At 45.2% G+C, this 17,403-nt stretch overlaps 2 protein-coding genes across 2 annotated transcripts; both read left to right on the top strand.

Moving 5' to 3' along the window:
* The first annotated feature begins 444 nt into the window (after positions 1 to 444).
* On the top strand, positions 445 to 2,015 carry LOC125727528 (leucine-rich repeat-containing protein 15). The gene has a single exon (XM_049004332.1). The coding sequence runs from the start codon at positions 445 to 447 to the stop codon at positions 1,864 to 1,866; it is 1,422 nt and encodes a 473-aa protein (XP_048860289.1). The 3' UTR covers positions 1,867 to 2,015.
* A 2,550-nt stretch (positions 2,016 to 4,565) lies between these two features.
* Positions 4,566 to 17,243, top strand: sart3 (spliceosome associated factor 3, U4/U6 recycling protein). Its single transcript, XM_049002593.1, has 19 exons — positions 4,566 to 4,757; positions 5,436 to 5,562; positions 5,742 to 5,846; positions 5,932 to 6,116; positions 6,504 to 6,609; positions 7,630 to 7,754; positions 8,572 to 8,727; positions 9,304 to 9,442; positions 10,938 to 11,045; positions 11,131 to 11,208; positions 11,471 to 11,529; positions 11,918 to 12,027; positions 12,096 to 12,208; positions 12,295 to 12,371; positions 12,456 to 12,633; positions 12,967 to 13,427; positions 13,511 to 13,663; positions 13,884 to 14,071; positions 15,042 to 17,243. The coding sequence occupies exons 1-19, from the start codon at positions 4,566 to 4,568 to the stop codon at positions 15,223 to 15,225; spliced, it is 2,844 nt and encodes a 947-aa protein (XP_048858550.1). The 3' UTR covers positions 15,226 to 17,243.
* Positions 17,244 to 17,403: the final 160 nt, after the last annotated feature.

The raw sequence follows: 17,403 nt of genomic DNA, 5'->3' as shown, positions 1-17,403 counted from the left end.
ATACTTTTAGGTTCCATTAAACTTTGATGCCTGCTTTAGATTTTCTGAGACCATTTCATTTCTGTGTTGCAGAGCATCTCCTGTGTGCAATTTTTACACCCTGGGGTCAAAAGAATTCTAACCACAGCTGGAGAAGATGGTAAGTGCCACTGTATTATGTCATTTTACTACTCAAAACCTAGACGCTTTTGAAAAGGAGAAATATAATTTCAAGGTGTATTTTCTCAAAAGTATTTTTTTTATAAAAAGTTGCATATTTTAGGTTTCAGGATTTTCAGGGTGTTTAAGGACAAGATCACATGTTCTAAAGAAAATTGAAAATAAAATGGAGTTGGTTCCTTTCTACAATCATCTACAAGCCTCAGCGGACGTCAGTTTACTGCAGACTGGGAATGGGTACCTCTGAGTCTTCGATGGCCTGGCTCTGTCCCTTGACAGTAAGCCATGCCCAGGTGCCTATATGGTCTGCTTCTGGTCCTTGTGATGACTCCTCTAGTTTCCCGGGTGGCTTCCATCTGCCCTCCAGGATGTTGCTGCCCACACCCAGGGTCTTTGGTTCTCTGTGAATCCCTGGGACTTCAGAACCTGCCACGTGCCATTCCCCTCAGCACATCCGTCCTCTCCATGGCCAATAACCGGCTGTGTAACGTGGACCACCTGCTCCAAGCTTTCTCCGACCTCCGGGAGCTGAGCCTCGGACACAACCGGCTGCCCCGCTTCCCCCGGGGCCTGCCCCCCAGCCTTCAGTCTCTGCAGCTGAGGGAGAACCACATCACATACCTGACAGCAGGTGGACTGCGACAGTTGGGAAACCTAACCAGGCTAGACCTGGAGGACAACCGCATCCGTTTCATCCAGCCTGGTGCACTTCTGCGACTGACAAAGCTGCGGGTTCTGAGCCTGAAGGGGAACCGCCTGTTGGACCTTCCACACTCCCTCCCCCCCTCTCTGGCCCACCTCGACCTGTCTGCCAACTGTGTCTCATCTCTGGATCTCACATCTCTGGCCCCCCTCGTGAACCTGCAGGTGCTGAAGGTCAATAGCAACTGCCTGAAGTCGGTGCCTGTGGGCGCCTTTGACAGGCTGCCCCGCCTCCGGACCATTGCCCTGGCTGACAATCTCTGGGTATGTGAATGCAGCATCCTCTACCTGTACAGGTGGCTCCTAGATGGCAGGTTGAGGATGGCCACAGACCTGGTTTGTGCCTCCCCGGTCCACTTGGCCCGCCGTTTGCTCCTCACTCTGTCCATCACAGTCATCTGCCCCTGGGTACTGAAGCCAAATGACACCAGGGTTCCCCCAGATACTAGGGTGCCCTATAAATCACTAAACAGTCATGCAGCTCTACCTGGGACTGACAGCATGTCTGTATCCACGACAACCAGGCCATTCTGGGCGCCCTTTAGACAAACAGCCAAAGCGTCAGAGAGACCAGCTATGACTGATGGCCACACCTGGCACATTCGTCAAGACCTCATGGCTGCCCACCTCCCGGTCGAAAGCTACGTGTTGGAAGAGCTGAGCTACAAGGACTGCTTGTCATTGAACTCAACCCCACTACCTGCCCTCCACATGGACAGCTCCATGGCCCACAAAGACACCTCATGCACAGAGAATACTATGGGTCACTATACAGATGCTGACAGCACCACCACAGGGCCTACCAGTCCTGCCCTCCCTACGGACAAGGCCGGCCCACAGCCCATTACCCCCATCTGGCCTGCGAGACTGCAGGACTCCAATGCAATTGTGGCTATGCTGGCCACTTTGTGTGTGCTGGTCATCCTGGTTCTGCTCCTACTTTTGCTTCTCCTACGAAAGGTCTTGCGGAGGAACCAGAGAGTGGCCCCCATTCAGAACCCTTGACTCTGAAAAGACTCCAAAGTCACCTGGCTAACAAAAATAACAGAATTGCAAAATAACAGAGAACTATTGTTGTTTATCACAAACATTTAACAATTTTATATGACTTTTTGAGGCACATCAATGAATTGGAATGCATATCACAAAGAGAAATGAGCTCTGAAATGATAGAACACCACAGACAAGTCATGCAGCATTTCTGTTTCAATTGCTTTTAATTGCAACTGTGTGTAGTTTCTATTAAATATTTTGAAAACAAGACTTTGTCTTTATGAAAGCAGACAGCCAGCTCCAAAACTGAAGTGCCAAAAGAACACAATATTACTTTATTGCCGTTGCCATTTCTTCTGCAGCATGCATGACAAAATCATGACAATAGAATAATACTCTAACTCCTGTCTGATATTCATGCTGGCTTTGTCCAATCATGGCTTACTTTAGTGAAATTGTATATTTCCATGCTCTTCAATATCCTTCTAAATCACTTTTATTTCCTAGAACTGGACAGACCTATTACTACTAGTAACATGCAGCCCTCCATGGCACAGCAGGCAGAACAATAATAACCTTGCTATTGAATAACACATACTGTCAGAGGCACCTTAATTATGAATATTACTCTTCAGCAATCATTTGATTCCTTCTATCCAGATACTCTGTAAGTGCAGAGTCCAAAGTCTAAGGCCAAAGAGTAATAATAATGTGAATGAAGATGGGTGTCAAAGGGCCCAATTGGCCATAAATTTAACATAACAAATTTTTAAGCATACATTTTTATCCAAAGATTATACATTTTTCAGAAACTAGGGTCGGACATCCCCTGCAGTAACTGGGGGGTTAAAGGCCTTTCTCAAAGGTCCAACAGTGAAATCACTATGTTTAGGGCGGGATTTTAACCACCAACCTTACAATCACAAGCCTAGCACCCTAATCCATTGAGCCACACAACTGATTCTGGAAATCTATGGAAAGACTTGGAAATTGCTGTCCATGCTGTAAACAGAGCTTGAGCAAATCTATCAGCTACTTGATCAGAAAGGTTTTATTTTATTAGTCTGTTGAATTATTTATAGCTATTATGTAAGACAGATTCTGCAAGGAATCCAATCTGAAGTATCCATCCATCTTCCATAATTGTTCATCCAGTACAGATTTAGGGCAAGCTTGGACCAGGAGCAACACAACTGTTGAAGTGTGAGGCCACAGTGATACTCAATGAGTCATTGTTCCTCCAGGTGAATTAATTTCAGAAAAAAATTCTTACCCTGATTTTTTTGGCTTATATAAACTTCATTAAGTATTTAAATAAATTCTTCAATTTGTACTTTTACAGGAAGGAGCAGAATATATCCACCCTATGATCTGCTGTGGGTCTGTCCATTCATCTAACCATACATCTTCCTGTAGCAGTAAAAAGAGACACAAGTAGCCTCCAAGACGAACTTAGGTGATGGGTTATGACTAGAGTAAACTCAAGTGGCAAATTTAACAGGTCATGTTTCACAATCAACTAATGCAAGGAGATTCACTTAAGGGATTAGATGTCACGGATATTGATTAAAAATTCATTGTTCTCGTTTGTTAGTTTACTATATGTAGGCCTAATACTTTATAATTTCAACATTATAAACATTTTGTGAAACTTCTTCAAAAAATACTGGTACGAGGGATGTCGTTATGCTGAGAAAAACACTACAAATAATTTTAGAATCATAAATATATAAAGCTTCTACACTTCATCACAGCGAGGATAATTCGGTAATGCGCAATCGATCGTCAGAGAATACCCCCCCCAAAAAAAAAAAAAAACAGAAAAATTCTGTTGTCGCGACGAATTTTGGACAACTAAACTGGCATATATGATATATTAGGTTATTACAATTGCTTTAGACAGCAATCAGCGTCGCCATTAGTAATGAGTTTCAGTTGATGAGCGGACCTGTAATGTTGCCTGCCCGTACATTGATTCATTATTATATAGCAAGAAACAACATAACTACCTCCAGTTACAATCATAAAAAAAAACAAAGTTATAATACATTAAATCTGTCCACCCCATAGGGTTTCGGGGAGCTGCATTTTCGGACAAAGTACAAATAAAAGAAATCTATACAAAAATACTTAAACTGGAAAGTCAAAGGAAACCGAACGTGATCGTCTGAAACATTAGTTACTGAATGAGAGAAATGTCAACATTTATTATAAATCCCTATATCACATTAAATTGCAGAAAACGTTAGAAAAATACATTTTATGATTGCGAATAAGAATTTATTCCCATAACACACAATTTACACATAAGTTACATAATACTAGTTACAGGAGTTTGTCAAACGTAATATTATTTCATAAAACTAAAAATAATACTGGAAGTAACCAATTACTTTCAGCGTGCGTCTGTATGATTATCAACACCGCACCAAGATGGCGCTGATTGCGGTGACTAAATAACCACGTGGTTTTATTAAATGTGACGCATCTTCAAACCGTCTTTAAAACGCCTGAAGAATTGCCCCTGACAATTTCAATAAAACGTGAAAAAAACGCGACATAAATGTAACACCTTAATTAATATAAAATTAGAACACATTATTAATCTGGTGTTCAGACAACGCAGCACTGCGTTTTGTTTATTTGGGTCATTGAAATCAGGCTTGAGGTTGGACAACATTTCACTGTTACCAGGCAGATCGAGTCCCAACATGGCGGCAAAGGGAAGCGAAGAGAAGACGCAGTTTCAAGAGATGGAGGAGGAGACGACAGCTGGATTGGAAAGAGAAATGGAGTCTGATCAGGAAGAAGGAATGGGGGTGGAAGATTCTTCTGAGGATGAAGATGGTTCCTCTGAGGATGAGAAAGAAAACGAGGCTGAAATTCAGCGTTTAGAAGAACAGGTATGGTTTAAAAATGAATGAATGAATGTGTTGCCAAAGCCCCGTTTATTGACTTAAAACACTAGCGTTTCTGGCTGAATATCTAAGATCTTAAAAATACAGGCATTTATTGATTGCCCAGCATACATGTTACGTACGTGCATATTAGCATTAAATTTAGCGGCATGCGGCCGATCCGTATGTAAGTGAACCCATTCCATTAAGTATACTGGGATTTAAATGACTGCGTTATGATATGCGCGTAATTAGGTAACGACGCGGTTTATCATGCTGGTAATGACGCATATTTTCAATGCATGTGAGTGTCTTCGGTTTTCCGGGTTAATCGTTAGATTTATTTTGTCGGTAAAAAAAGAATTTCTAAGCGTTACATCGTTAAAGTTTTGCCTGTCGCGGTTGTAAACCCTATAGACTTCCCCGTTGTAACCGGAGTGCTCACGACTTTCCCAGTTTCGTGGGGGGAGCGCATTGCATTCCAGGATAGTGTGGAGGTGATGGTCAAAACACTCACCTGCTCCATCATTCCACCCAACGAGTCGCTCGATAGGTTCCATAATTGCTCCTGGCTTGTTATGCTTCTATGGTGTAATTTCCCTATGTCATTAGCCCACAGTCACCTCTTGCCTGTTGAACTTTCTTCCGCTGTCTATACGGACGTGTTTGTTCACCGATTTGCAGCTATCCATCAATGTATTCGATTACAACTGCCACGTGGACCTGATCAAGCTGCTGAGGCAGGAGGGTGAGCTGCTCAGACTGCGCAGGGCAAGGCAGAAGATGAGTGAGCTTTTCCCTTTGACAGAAGGTTAGACCCAGCCCTTGTGGCACTTTCTGTCATTCCTATGACCTGGTTGTTTGTGGTCGGTAGAGATGTTTTGTGTTTTAATTATTCATTTACTTGATCAGTGTCTACAGGTGAGTTAGTGTGACATGTGTGAAACCAGATCTTAAGGTGTGTTTTTAAATCTTGTTTGTCTTCTGCAGAGATCTGGCTGGATTGGCTCAAGGATGAGATACGGATGATAGAGGGGGAGCCCAACCGTGAGAGTGTGTATGACCTGTTTGAGAAAGCTGTGAAAGACTACATCTGTGAGTAGGCTATGGGCTATTGGGGGAAAAATAACCTTCTGAGAGACAGGTGCCATAAAAATGGTGCATCTTCCTCCTCACTTAGGCCCTGAGATCTGGCTGGAGTATGCCCAGTACTCCATTGGGGGGATGGGGTCATCTGGTGGGATTGATCAGGTGCGGTCCATCTTTGAGCGAGCCCTGACATCAGTTGGCCTGCACATAACCAAAGGAGTTGCTTTGTGGGAGGCCTACCGGGAGTTTGAGAATGCCATCCTGGCAACAGTGCAGGTAGTGTGTTTCTGCTGTCATTTGTGGGGTTTCCAGTGTATCGTGGGAAATATCCTATTAACACCTGTCATACAAATGTAATAATGTTAATGGAAGATGCATAATCTGTGTACAGAGGATGAGTGAGTTGTCTTGTTGATAAGCCTGAATCTCTTGCATTGGTCACTGATTTTATCATTAAAGACAGTGTTATTGAAATGAGGTAAGCACTGAATTAGGTATGGTGTCATGCATGGGTGGCAATCTAGCATGTCCACAGTGTGCAACTGCTGTGGGGGATACAAATGCTACAGGGGACACCGTTACCTTTTTCACTCTGCCTGAGGATCGTGGCAATTGTGTAGGCCTTGGTGACACCCCCCCAAATTTTCTCTCCTGTCTTCACAGCCACCCCCAGGCAGTGTTCCCACTCGCGAGCAGCAGGAGCTGCTAAATGTTCAGCTTGAGCGAATCCACACACTGTTCCGCCGCCAGCTGACCATTCCTTTAATGGGTGAGCTTTATGGGGGGGGGGGGCTCCCAGGACTGGTTTCATAAAGCCATGCTATGCTTCTTTCGAATGGGGCTAGAGTGCTGTTGAATTCTCATGGGACTTCCTGGAGCACCCCTTTGGTTGGTTTCAGGTGGAGTGGGGGTGTAGGCTGCCAGGCCTTTCACGAAGTGTCTGGCCAGCTCCACCCTTTACAAGAGCCTGGCATGAATGCAAACAGATGGTGTGGCCTTGTGTCTGAAGCTTTGGAGGCTCAGTTTATTTTTCACCTGAGACTTAGCTGGGGTTGCCAAACACATTTTCGGCCTGTAAGGTGCCAGCTTTAGAGCTTGGCCTCCCCTTTTATTATTGTTATGATATATAAATTTTATATATATATATATATATATATATATATATAAGAAGTTGCATGACAGAACAGTGTGCCAACCAGGGTCCCTAGTCTGCAGAGAGTTGTATATGGATGTTTGGTATGTCAGCCTCTTCTCTTAATTATGGAGTATCTGTGGACTAATTAGGGTTGTAAATTTCTGGGCGTTTTCCCATTAATTCCCATATATTTCCATTAATTCCCATGTAAAGTTTCCAACTTGGAATATTTCCAGGATTCCCCAGCTGGACTTCCCATTGAATGGAACGTTTATGGAAAGTTTCCAGAAATTTTCTGCCCCTTTGCAACCCTTGTACTAATAAATACCACATGTTAAATTAGCGATTAGTGAAACTGGCTGGCATGAGAACAGCACACTAAAGGCTTGTGCTGGACTGAGTGTGAGACCCTTCTGGTGACCAGAGCTGTGTGTGTTTTTTTTTTTTTTTGTGCTTCACACTTCAGGACCCACCTGATTTTGCTCAAAGTTCTCCCTTAAATGCTCTGTTTAATTGGCTGTAATTAACATTGTCATGAAAGTAAATCACTGTTCCTACCTTGGTCTTGGAAAGCTAACCCATCTTTGAAGGTGATAGGACTGAGTCTGACCTCTGCCTGACCCCCCCCCCCCCCCCCCCGAAACCTCACTCCAGACATGGAGGCTACATATGCAGAATACGAGGACTGGTCTGACAGAGGTGTCCCAGAAGAAGTTACGTACCAATACAAGAAGGCTGTCCAGCAGATGGAGAAGAACCGGTCCTTCGAGGAAGCTCTGGTACGTCCTCCTGCTGAAGTCTCCCATTGCTGATGTGGCTGGCTGTCTCTGCTAAATTAATCGTGTCCAAGTTAAGCGGGTCTGACACACAGCATCATATTTCCTAATTTTCACTTTTGGACTTTAAAATGCATTATAGCCTGAAGCCGTACACAGTTAATGTGCCAATGTGATATTAATGAAAGGAAAATCCATCTACCTTTGGACTGATTTATCCTGCTCAGAGTCATGGGGCCCTGGAGTCTATCTCAGGCAGGACAGAGTACCAGGCTGGGGTAACCCTTTGCCCAGATGCCGGTTGATTGATGCAACACCATGAATGCTTAATCTGGTTCTGATGTATGTAATTGGGGAGTCTTTTATATAAGATTAATACCCTTGTTGGAATGGGTCCATGTGTATTTGTTAGCACTTAGTTCTGTCGTGTGTGTGTATCTGTATGTAATGCACTTTAAAAATATTAACCCTGTAATGGGTGTAGTGGGATTTAAATACCTCTGTATTTTTAAAGATGGGCTTTATTTGTTTATCTGCCAGTGGCAGATAACATCCGCTCGGGGATTAAATCCACCGTGTGCTGTCAGTTTATGGCTGGATTAACTTCATTTGATCTAAATGAATTATTGAAATACCCAGTGAGCAATGGGTTAAATAAGACTGTGATTAACGGCACAAAGAAATAGCTTCAAAGCCCCATTTCTGCCTTCTTTAGAATGGGTGGGGGGGGCAGGGCAGAGACTGTTTGATTTTTGTCCCTCCCCAGTGTCAGGGTCTTAGTCTTCCTCTGTTCTTTAACTGAATCTTTGTCTCTGTGCAGCTGGTGGCAGAGACCCCTAAACTGGCTGAGTACCAGGCCTACATCGACTTTGAGCTGAAGGAGGGGGACCCCGCCCGCATTCAAGTCATCTTCGAGCGGGCGTTGGCCGAGAACTGCCTGGTACCCGACATGTGGGCCAAATACACCCGGTACCTGGTGAGTGCCATCCTGCTCGCGCGACCGGATCCGTGGGAAAGTGGCAGAACGGCCATGTCTGTGTACTAGCGCTCGCTTTTGAAATGTGATCCCCGTACTTTTCAGTGCGACAGCTGCGGCAGTGACACCATTCAGGTTTGCTGGTGTTAAATCTGAAATGAAAGGTGAATGAATTTGGATTTGGTCTGTTTGAGACTCTCTGCTGTCTGGGTTGGGGGAGGTGGGGGGTCATGGAATCTGTAAATCATTTCTCCAGGCCTCGTTCGTAGAATCAGTGAGACCTTGCTTCCCAGGTAATGTTCTTCAAAGGTGATGCTCTACTCTCCTCCTGTTCTAAAGTATAAAGGGAGCTTATCTGTCTGGAAAGTTTTCTGCTCTGTCCCTCCCGGTATAAGAGGCAGCACAGCAGGGAAGCGTTACTTATATAATGCCGAGCAGCTTGGCTTTGCTCCCAGGATGCTGCTGTGAGACCAGACTGAAGAGATGCTGTCGACTTCCTGTGGGGCAGACGGGATGGGTAGGGGACTGGTGCATCTTCTGTAATTGCTAAGGTGTTGTGTTCCCCCCCCCCCACAGGATAGACAGTTAAAAATACGCTGCGTGGTTCTGTCGTGTCACGAGCGGGCGGTCCGGAACTGTCCCTGGACTATGAGCCTGTGGAAAAACTACCTGCTAGCCCTGGAGAGACATGGAGCGGAGCATCAGACTGTGGAAGGTGAGCTAGCCGGGTTGGGGGGGTTGGGGCAGAGTTTGCGAAGAGAGGTGGGTCTAGGGGAAATTGAGCTTGAGCAGCCTTGTATTGTAGCGACTTCAGCAATTTCTTTTCAATACGTAATTACAAATATATGCGCTCCTTACAATGTTTAGAATTTTAGGTGAGACTGCTTTGCTGCATGTGATGCTAGGGCAGAGTTTCAGTAAATGACACCAGAGGGCAGTGTGGGTTCAGGTGGACAAAGCTGCCTTGGGTGGATGGTGTGCATGTGAGTGCGTACACCCCCTAGTATCCTATCTAAGGTGTACCTCAACTTCATGCCCTATGCCTCCTGGCTTAGGCTCCTGGCCCTGCATAATCTTGACCTGGGGAGAGAGAGAGAGAGAGAGAGAGAGAGAGAGAGAGAGAGATTATTCAGTGGCCCATTGATGGTGGGGAAACTTTAGGATTGAGGTAGTGTTGCATCATGGGATATGTCAACTCTCTGGAGAGTAAAGCACCATTGCTACTAAACTTTAAGTTCAGGATACAAAAGAGACTGTTCATGGGGACCTATTTAGTGGTTTTGTTTTCAAAAACATTGCTAATATCTATGCAGTCAGAGCACGCTAGAGAGATATTTGCATGGTTCCCTCATTAATGCAAATCACACGTGTGTCAGGTTTCCCAATAATTGTTTCCATGGAGACCCATGTATGCAGACCCTCATTACTCCAACCTGTGCCCTGGATCTCGAACTCTTAATGCCTCGTGTGTTAACTCCCTTTAATCGGTGTCCCTCTGTAAATTTTGATTTGACAGGCTGAGACACTTCATTCCAATCATTTAGTTGCCTAAATCGTACTTTGTCATCTAAAGTAATCGCCCCATCTTATTTTTACACAGTGAATGAACTGTATTATTAAATTAATTTAGCCATCTCCTGAGACTACCAGACAAGGAAGTTGATGTCCTGATCCGTAAACTTCTAGGTCGGATTTAATGAAGAGCTCAATGAAGGCTTCATTTAGTTAAGGACTCTGCAGGAACAAAAAGGACCGCAGAGAGGGGGGCCCTTGGCGATTGGGGGGGGGGGGCGGTGTGCTGTCAGCCGACCCAGGGAAAAGGCAGAAAATAAATGACGGGGCTGCTGAATCCTGCGCTGTGAATGCCCACAGCACTGCATCGTTAGGGTTTGCTCTGGCAGGTGCTGCTGGATTTAGGCTCTGCCAAGTCTGCCGGCAAGTTGGACAGGGTCTGAAAACAGGGATGAGCACCCAAACGGCCTTGTCAGAGTTGTACATGGTGTTCCGTGTGTCTGTGTGTGCGTGTACAAGGTTGGGGAAATCATTTTTACACCCCTTTCTGCCTCTTCTGTTACATTGACCTCTTTGTCAGTATCTGAAATAACGCTATAACAGTGTTTACCGTGTCTGTCTGTGACCACTCAATGGAATGCCCATCCTGTCGCTGTCATATTTCCTTCTGGAACCCTTATTTTTGCCCCCTTCCCCAGAGGTCTTTGAGAAGGCCCTGAATGCAGGGTTCATTCAGGCGACCGATTACGTGGACATTTGGCAGGCGTACCTGGATTACCTGAGAAGGCGTGTGGATTTCGCTAAAGGTGAGGAAGGTCCACACTGCTACAGAGCAACTGGGGGACGTGTCACGCTTTGGTGTGTTTGTTCACTCGATCTGTTCTGTTTTAGAATCCAGCAAAGAGCTGGAGGAGCTGCGAGCAGCCTTCAGCCGAGCTCTGGACTACATGAAGCAGGACGTGGAAGAGCGTGCGTGTTTCCAGTCATCAAGGGCGGGTTGCTGTCACTTGTGGCTGCTTAGGTTTTATTTCTAGTGGCCACATCCGCAGAGGACAAAGCAAAATGTTCTTTTGATAAATTCACATAGACGGGTGGCATGCAAAGTAGAAGTGGGTTAAACCTGTGGATAACTGATTTTACTATTTATTCTGTCTTAAAGACTTAATGTGCTTTTGTTGTCTTGAACGTCTTGGTGAACAAAAAATGCTCCCCCCCCCAATCCCTTTCCCAGGGTTTAGTGAAAGTGGGGACCCCTCCTGTACCATAATGCAGATCTGGGCACGGATAGAGGTGAGTGCGCCCCCTTGAGGCTCAAGGAGGAATTTACTCATTTGGTTAGGGAAAGACATTGGATTGTTTGTGCCTCCCAAGCTGGATAGTGGGTTGTTGGTTTTTAAATTTAGCGCAGGTTCAGTGATGACTGGGGACCAGTAATCCCTTGGTGTGGATGTTAAAGGTGACTGATTGTAAGTCACATTGATGTTGCTGGCAAAATAAGTTGGTGATTGAAGCAGTAAAATAGAATGAAAATGTGAGATTCTTGCTGATTGATGGGTAATCTGGACTTGTAGGTGTGGGAGCTGGAGCAGAATCTGAATTGTTTGATATATCAGCAGCCTGTGATGCATGGCATTATGGGTAACTTAATGGGTAGACTGGTGCAATCTACTGTTACCAGGCCTTGCACTGCCGGAACATGCAGAAAGCCCGGGAACTGTGGGACACCATCATGACGAAAGGGAACGCCAAATACGCTAACATGTGGCTGGAGTATTACAATCTGGAGCGGTAAGAGCGGCTCCCGGGGAGGGGGGGTACACAGCGGAGTCTGGAACTAATGCATGTCTCATCGGCAGGTCTTACGGTGACGTGGTTCACTGCAGGAAGGCTTTGCACCGGGCAGTCCAGTGCACAGCAGACTACCCTGAGCACGTGTGCGAGGTTCTGGTCACATTTGAGAGGGTGGAGGGTGAGTTAGCCAGTGTGCTGGTGGTGGTGGTGGTGATGATGATGATGATGATGATGATTCTTCCTCTCTCTCTGCTCTGCCCTCAGGCACCCTGGAGGACTGGGATGTAGCGGTGCAGAAGACAGAGACTCGACTGGCCAGACTCCAGGAGCAGCGAAACAAGGTGAGGAACCCCCCCCCCCCCCCCCCCAACCTCAGACCTTGGTGACCCGCCAGAATTCCCGTGTGACACTCTCTCCTCTTCCAGGCAGCTGAGAAGGAAGCCCTGCTGGCCCAGCAGGAGGTGGAGCGGGTGGAACAGCGCAAGAAGGCCAAGGCTGAGAAGAAGGCCCAGAAGAAGGTGCAGAGGACTGGCCGGGCGGGGGGGAAGAGGAAGGCGACGGAGCAAGAGGAGGAGGAAGGGGAGGACTGGGGGGAGCAGTCAGGTGAATATCGGTGCACAGTGGGAGACCCCGGTTAACTGTTAGGTCACGTTGGAACCTTTTAGCTGGTCGTGTTCTCAAAGTTCCTACAGTTCCACCCTTTTCTGCAAATTTGATCTATTTTCTGAAATATTTTTAAAGCATGCTATTCCAGGTGAGTACCTTAGGTATGTAGGCAAGTTCCTGGGCACCTACATCCTCCGTGTCCTTAATCATTATGCCTCCGTGTTACTAACCCTGTCCAAGTGGCTGTGAAGCAAGATATCTGTCTCCACTTCTGTTCGTCCTCCGGATGCCGCACTCCAAAATCAGCCTCTACCTGATGTCTGGTTTCAGAACAACCTGTGAAGAAGCATAAAGGGGAGGAGGCCCCCGGCATGAGTGAGGCAGAGGAGCTCATGGAGACAGAGGGTGGGTTCACGGGACTAACAGCGCGGAAACTGGCGCCCCCCACTGGCAACAAGAGAGAGGTGCGGGAGGTGGCAGAGGCCGCCCGCAGGGTGCAGAATGCTACGCAGGACCAGCGGGATGACCAGACGAGCGTCTTCGTCAGCAACCTTGCCTTCACCTTGGAGGAGCCCGAGACGAAGCTGAGGGAGCTGTTCCAGAGCTGCGGCTCGATCCAGCAGGTCCGGGCCATCTACAACAACAAAGGAACCTTCCGGGGATACTGCTATGTACAGTTTGAGGATCAGGCATCAGTCGCCCTGGCGCTGAAGCTGGATCGGCAGGATGTGGAGGGCAGGCCCATGTTCGTTTCCCCTTGTGTGGATAAGAACAAGAACCCCAACGTCAAGGTGACTGCAGGGCTTGCGGAGGATGCCTTGGGTGGGGGCAGCTGGTCTGGAAGCTCTTGATTCTACCCATTCTTTCCCTTTAGATTTTCAAGTATAGCACAGCTCTGGAGAAACACAAGATCTTTGTTTCCGGTCTTCCGTTTGGCTGCACCAAGGAGCAGTTGGAGGAGGTGTGCAAAGAGCACGGCACAGTCAAGGATGTCCGCCTGGTCACCAACCGGTCTGGAAAGCCCAAGGTCAGAACCAGCTTAGTCATTAAGGTTAAAACTATGATGCACTAATGTAGGGTCCTTGAGAGCCACATCATATAATTTCAATACAATCAAAAGGCCATAATTCATGTCTTCAACGCCTTAATTATTTGGATCTGTTGTGCTGAAGGTGAGTGATCTGTGTGGTTGGTCCGATTGACCCAAGCATGGCGGCCAGACTAAGGTGTTGTCATCTCTCTCCCAGGGCCTGGCGTATGTGGAGTTCGAAGACGAGGCACAGGCATCAACCGCTGTACTGAAGATGGACGGGATGACCTTCCTGAGCCACACCCTGACAGTGGCCATCAGCAACCCCCCCCGTCGGAACGTGGCTGAGAAATCAGACCTGAGCAAAAGCCTGGGCTCTATGATGCCACGCCAAGTCTATGGATCGTAAGTGTGTCTGTGTGACAGAGAGAGAGTGAGAGAAGTAAGGGGTCATGCTTGTGTTTATGAGATGATGCTGATCCATAGATCGGAGTAATTTGTGCTTTCTGTGCTTGATAATCTCTTACAAATGAATCCCACTAGTGTGAGAGAAGATGGTGCCTTAATGTGATGAGTTCTCAGTTTTCATAGAGTACAGATACCACACCAAAATACTATTCGAGTAAAAAAAATAAAAAATAAATAGAAATACATAGTACTTTGTATTTCGAATCAAATCTTACGAAATGCAACCTGTCCTTTTAAATTTACTCGACAGATTTGAATATAGCATTACGCGATACAGCGCAGCACAATTAGGAGAACTGAATTAGGCTTTTTTTTTCAGAAAAAGCCGTGAAGGTTAAGTTTGGTGGCGCAGATTAGTGAAACGACTTTTATTCTGTGGAAAACGAAAGATGGACCTACAGGCCAGATTTAATAATGAATTATAAGCATTACTTAACTGGTGTATTGAGCAGAATTAATCCCTTGTCCGCCACTGCAGAAATGGCTGATCGTCCAATGCAATCATCTCCATTACTTCAGTGGTAGTTCTAGTGCTGCTGACTTTGAATACTGAAAAAAGTTTAAATATCGAATGGCAATTTCGATATAATAACCAATATATCGTGCATCTCTACATATTGTTTGTTCCATCTTCTGAAAGGCAGTCTATAATACACAATAATAAAAATAAAAAGATGTATTCCACAAGAATTTTTCACATTTTTAATTGTAGGTATGTTGCATGCAACACTTTATTTTAAATTGGGTAATGATGGATACGCAGAATGTATTGTAGTGAAGTTATTTGACACAGAAGTATAACGAAATGAAAGCAAAAGTTGCAGCAATTATAAAATACTCCAAGTACAAATTCATAAAAGCCTTTCATTTGTACTTTTGTTACTTAATACCTCCTCTTTTTTTGTAGGAGAGGGAAAGGCCGTACCCAGCTGTCCATGCTTCCACGCGCTCTGAACCGCCAGGCAGCTCCGGAGCTTAAGGTGGAGAATGGAACCGTGCAGAATGCAGAGGCAGCGGGCGAGTCCGGGTTGGAAACGCAGAGCAAGCCTCTGTCAAACGCCGATTTCGCTAGGCTCCTGCTCAAGAAATGACCTGTTCAGATTTGTGGAGAGAGAGAGAAGGAAATAACTGCCTTTTTAATGGAAACCATTTTGTGTCCTTAAAAGAAAAATAATAAAAAAAAAAATGTAATTTAGTTGTAAATATTTGAATCCCCCCCCCTCCCTTTACGTGGCCTATCCTATAAGCAAACGCCTTAATTAACCAGGGCTCCCTCCTTGCCTCCTCTCCCTCCCCCAGAAGTATGAGAATCAGCCACTTCTTTTGGATGTTAGTCTGGCTGAGGAAATCTGTTTTAATTGCAAGGTTTTATGAAAATTATTTTAAAGTGTGCATGTAATGTGCCACACCCCAGTTGTTTAAGATGGGTTGTGTTCTCTAGGATTGAAGACTGAAAGGCTTGGATACGATCCCTGTAGAGGCTTTGGGGTTTGGTCCTGTTGTTTTGAGGTTGTAAATCTACTCTTGTGGATTGTTTTTGATTTAAGGATATATGCAAGAACTTCATTTTTACTGAGAATATAAATGTATTATACAGTGTATAGAAGAACGATGATGGTGGTGAGGCATCTCTCACACTTGGTCTAAATATGGCACTGATGCGCCTGTTTTGCTTTAGTCTTGCAGGCTGGCAGGTTTGGGCCAGTGCTGGGCTCCCGTCCATTTTGCAGAAACTACCTGGACTGCTCTCACAGAAACTTAGCAGCAGCAATCCCAGCTCAGCTGACACATAGCCCCCCCCCCCCCCCCCCCAGAAAATAAGATTTTGATTGGAGATGTGTCAGAGTGCGGCTGTGCAGTGGAGGCTCTGCACGTTAACTTTTAATTGTTACTGGTAGTGGGTGTTCAGATTGCGTGTGTGTGTCCCAGAAGTCTGCATGTAAAGGCTGATAATGACCATCTCTCACATTGAGGGCGTTTACATTTAAAGGTAAAAAGCAGGAATCATAAGCCCCGCCCCCTTTTCCCTCCCACTCTCCGCACGCGTTCTTGTAAGCACCACCTACCTGTTAATCCCAGACTCCTACAGATTTTTTTTTTTTTTATTATTTCTGCCCACATTTCTGCAGTGCATGTATGCGTAATTCTGCCTTATGCGTAGGCCTCACAGTAATAGCCATAAACGGATGGATGGATTGTAGTTAACACTGTGAAACTGACACATTTTGGAGGCATCGCTGGGGACGAGGCAAAGGTGTGACGGTGATTTATTTTTGATGACACACACGCTGAAAGTCGAGTTCCTCAGCCACCATTCCCGCACCCTAACCCTCGTGAATCTATGCAGCTGTATATCGCAAACGAGACCCTTCTGCGTGCTGATCCTTCTCTAACTGTACAGAAAATCGCTCTATCCGTGACCGTGAGTTATAACTGTATGCTTGAGCTGTCTACCTGTAGAATGTGAGTCCCCAATTTCTCTGATGTAAGGACCTCAAAGCGGTGAATGCGTACATAGGTTTTGAACACATGGACAACGATTCTTTTGTGTATGTATATATATATTTTTGTTTTTCACAGAACTATCTGAAACATATTTTGTGTTTGTGGTCACCCAAACAATTCCTTCTATACTAGTATCACCAGTGAGCCTTTCATCATTTTAAAGGAGGCTTTTTTTTTTTTTGTGGTCAGGTGTTCAGTGTTCACATCCCAAGTGATTGGCCATAGTTTTCTATAGCATTTGTATGTTTTAAGAGAGGAAAAGGACATTTAGCTAAATCTAGTGATGTATCACCACAGTGGCCTATTTTAGTAAAGAGAAAATGTGTTTTAAAGTTATTTGATGTCCATTATTAAAAAAGGTGAAATTGTACAAAATTTAAAAGTTTATTTTTTGTTAATATGTTGGGTAAATTGGTCTTTGAATGCTTGAAAATGTACTGGAAGCTTTCATTTACCAAAATGTTTTTTTTGTGTGTTTGAGAAGTTGTACAAGGACCATGTGTCTAATTTCCTGCTGTTTTTCTAGCAATTTATTCTTTTTGTTGATCTATAACTGTATAATTTTTTTTGCGCCTAAATGCTTCATTAAAAGCAATTAAATGTGTACTTGTTTAAATGTTCTTTCGGGGGGGTACAAATTCAGGTATGTGTGCTTGGCTGGAGGATTGTGGGTTCAAATCCTATCACAGTTGGGTCCTTGAACAAGGCCCTTACTCTCAGCTGCTCCAGGGATTCTGCTTTTTGAGCCCAGACTTTCCTGACGT

Source organism: Brienomyrus brachyistius, chromosome 2 (assembly GCF_023856365.1).
Source record: "Brienomyrus brachyistius isolate T26 chromosome 2, BBRACH_0.4, whole genome shotgun sequence".
Classification (NCBI taxonomy): Eukaryota; Metazoa; Chordata; class Actinopteri; order Osteoglossiformes; family Mormyridae; genus Brienomyrus; species Brienomyrus brachyistius.
Note: the sequence above shows the minus strand (reverse complement) of the source record. Positions and strands in the feature narration are given on the sequence as shown.

Bases quoted from the DNA above. Each gene is read 5' to 3' on its own strand.
- sart3 (XM_049002593.1), top strand. From the start codon at position 4,566: ATGGCGGCAAAGGGAAGCGAAGAGAAGACGCAGTTTCAAGAGATGGAG. The intron at 9,443-10,937 runs GTGAGCTAGCCG...CCCCTTCCCCAG, and splicing joins GGAGCATCAGACTGTGGAAG to AGGTCTTTGAGAAGGCCCTG. The intron at 12,372-12,455 runs GTGAGGAACCCC...CTCCTCTTCCAG, and splicing joins TCCAGGAGCAGCGAAACAAG to GCAGCTGAGAAGGAAGCCCT.
- LOC125727528 (XM_049004332.1), top strand. From the start codon at position 445: ATGCCCAGGTGCCTATATGGTCTGCTTCTGGTCCTTGTGATGACTCCT.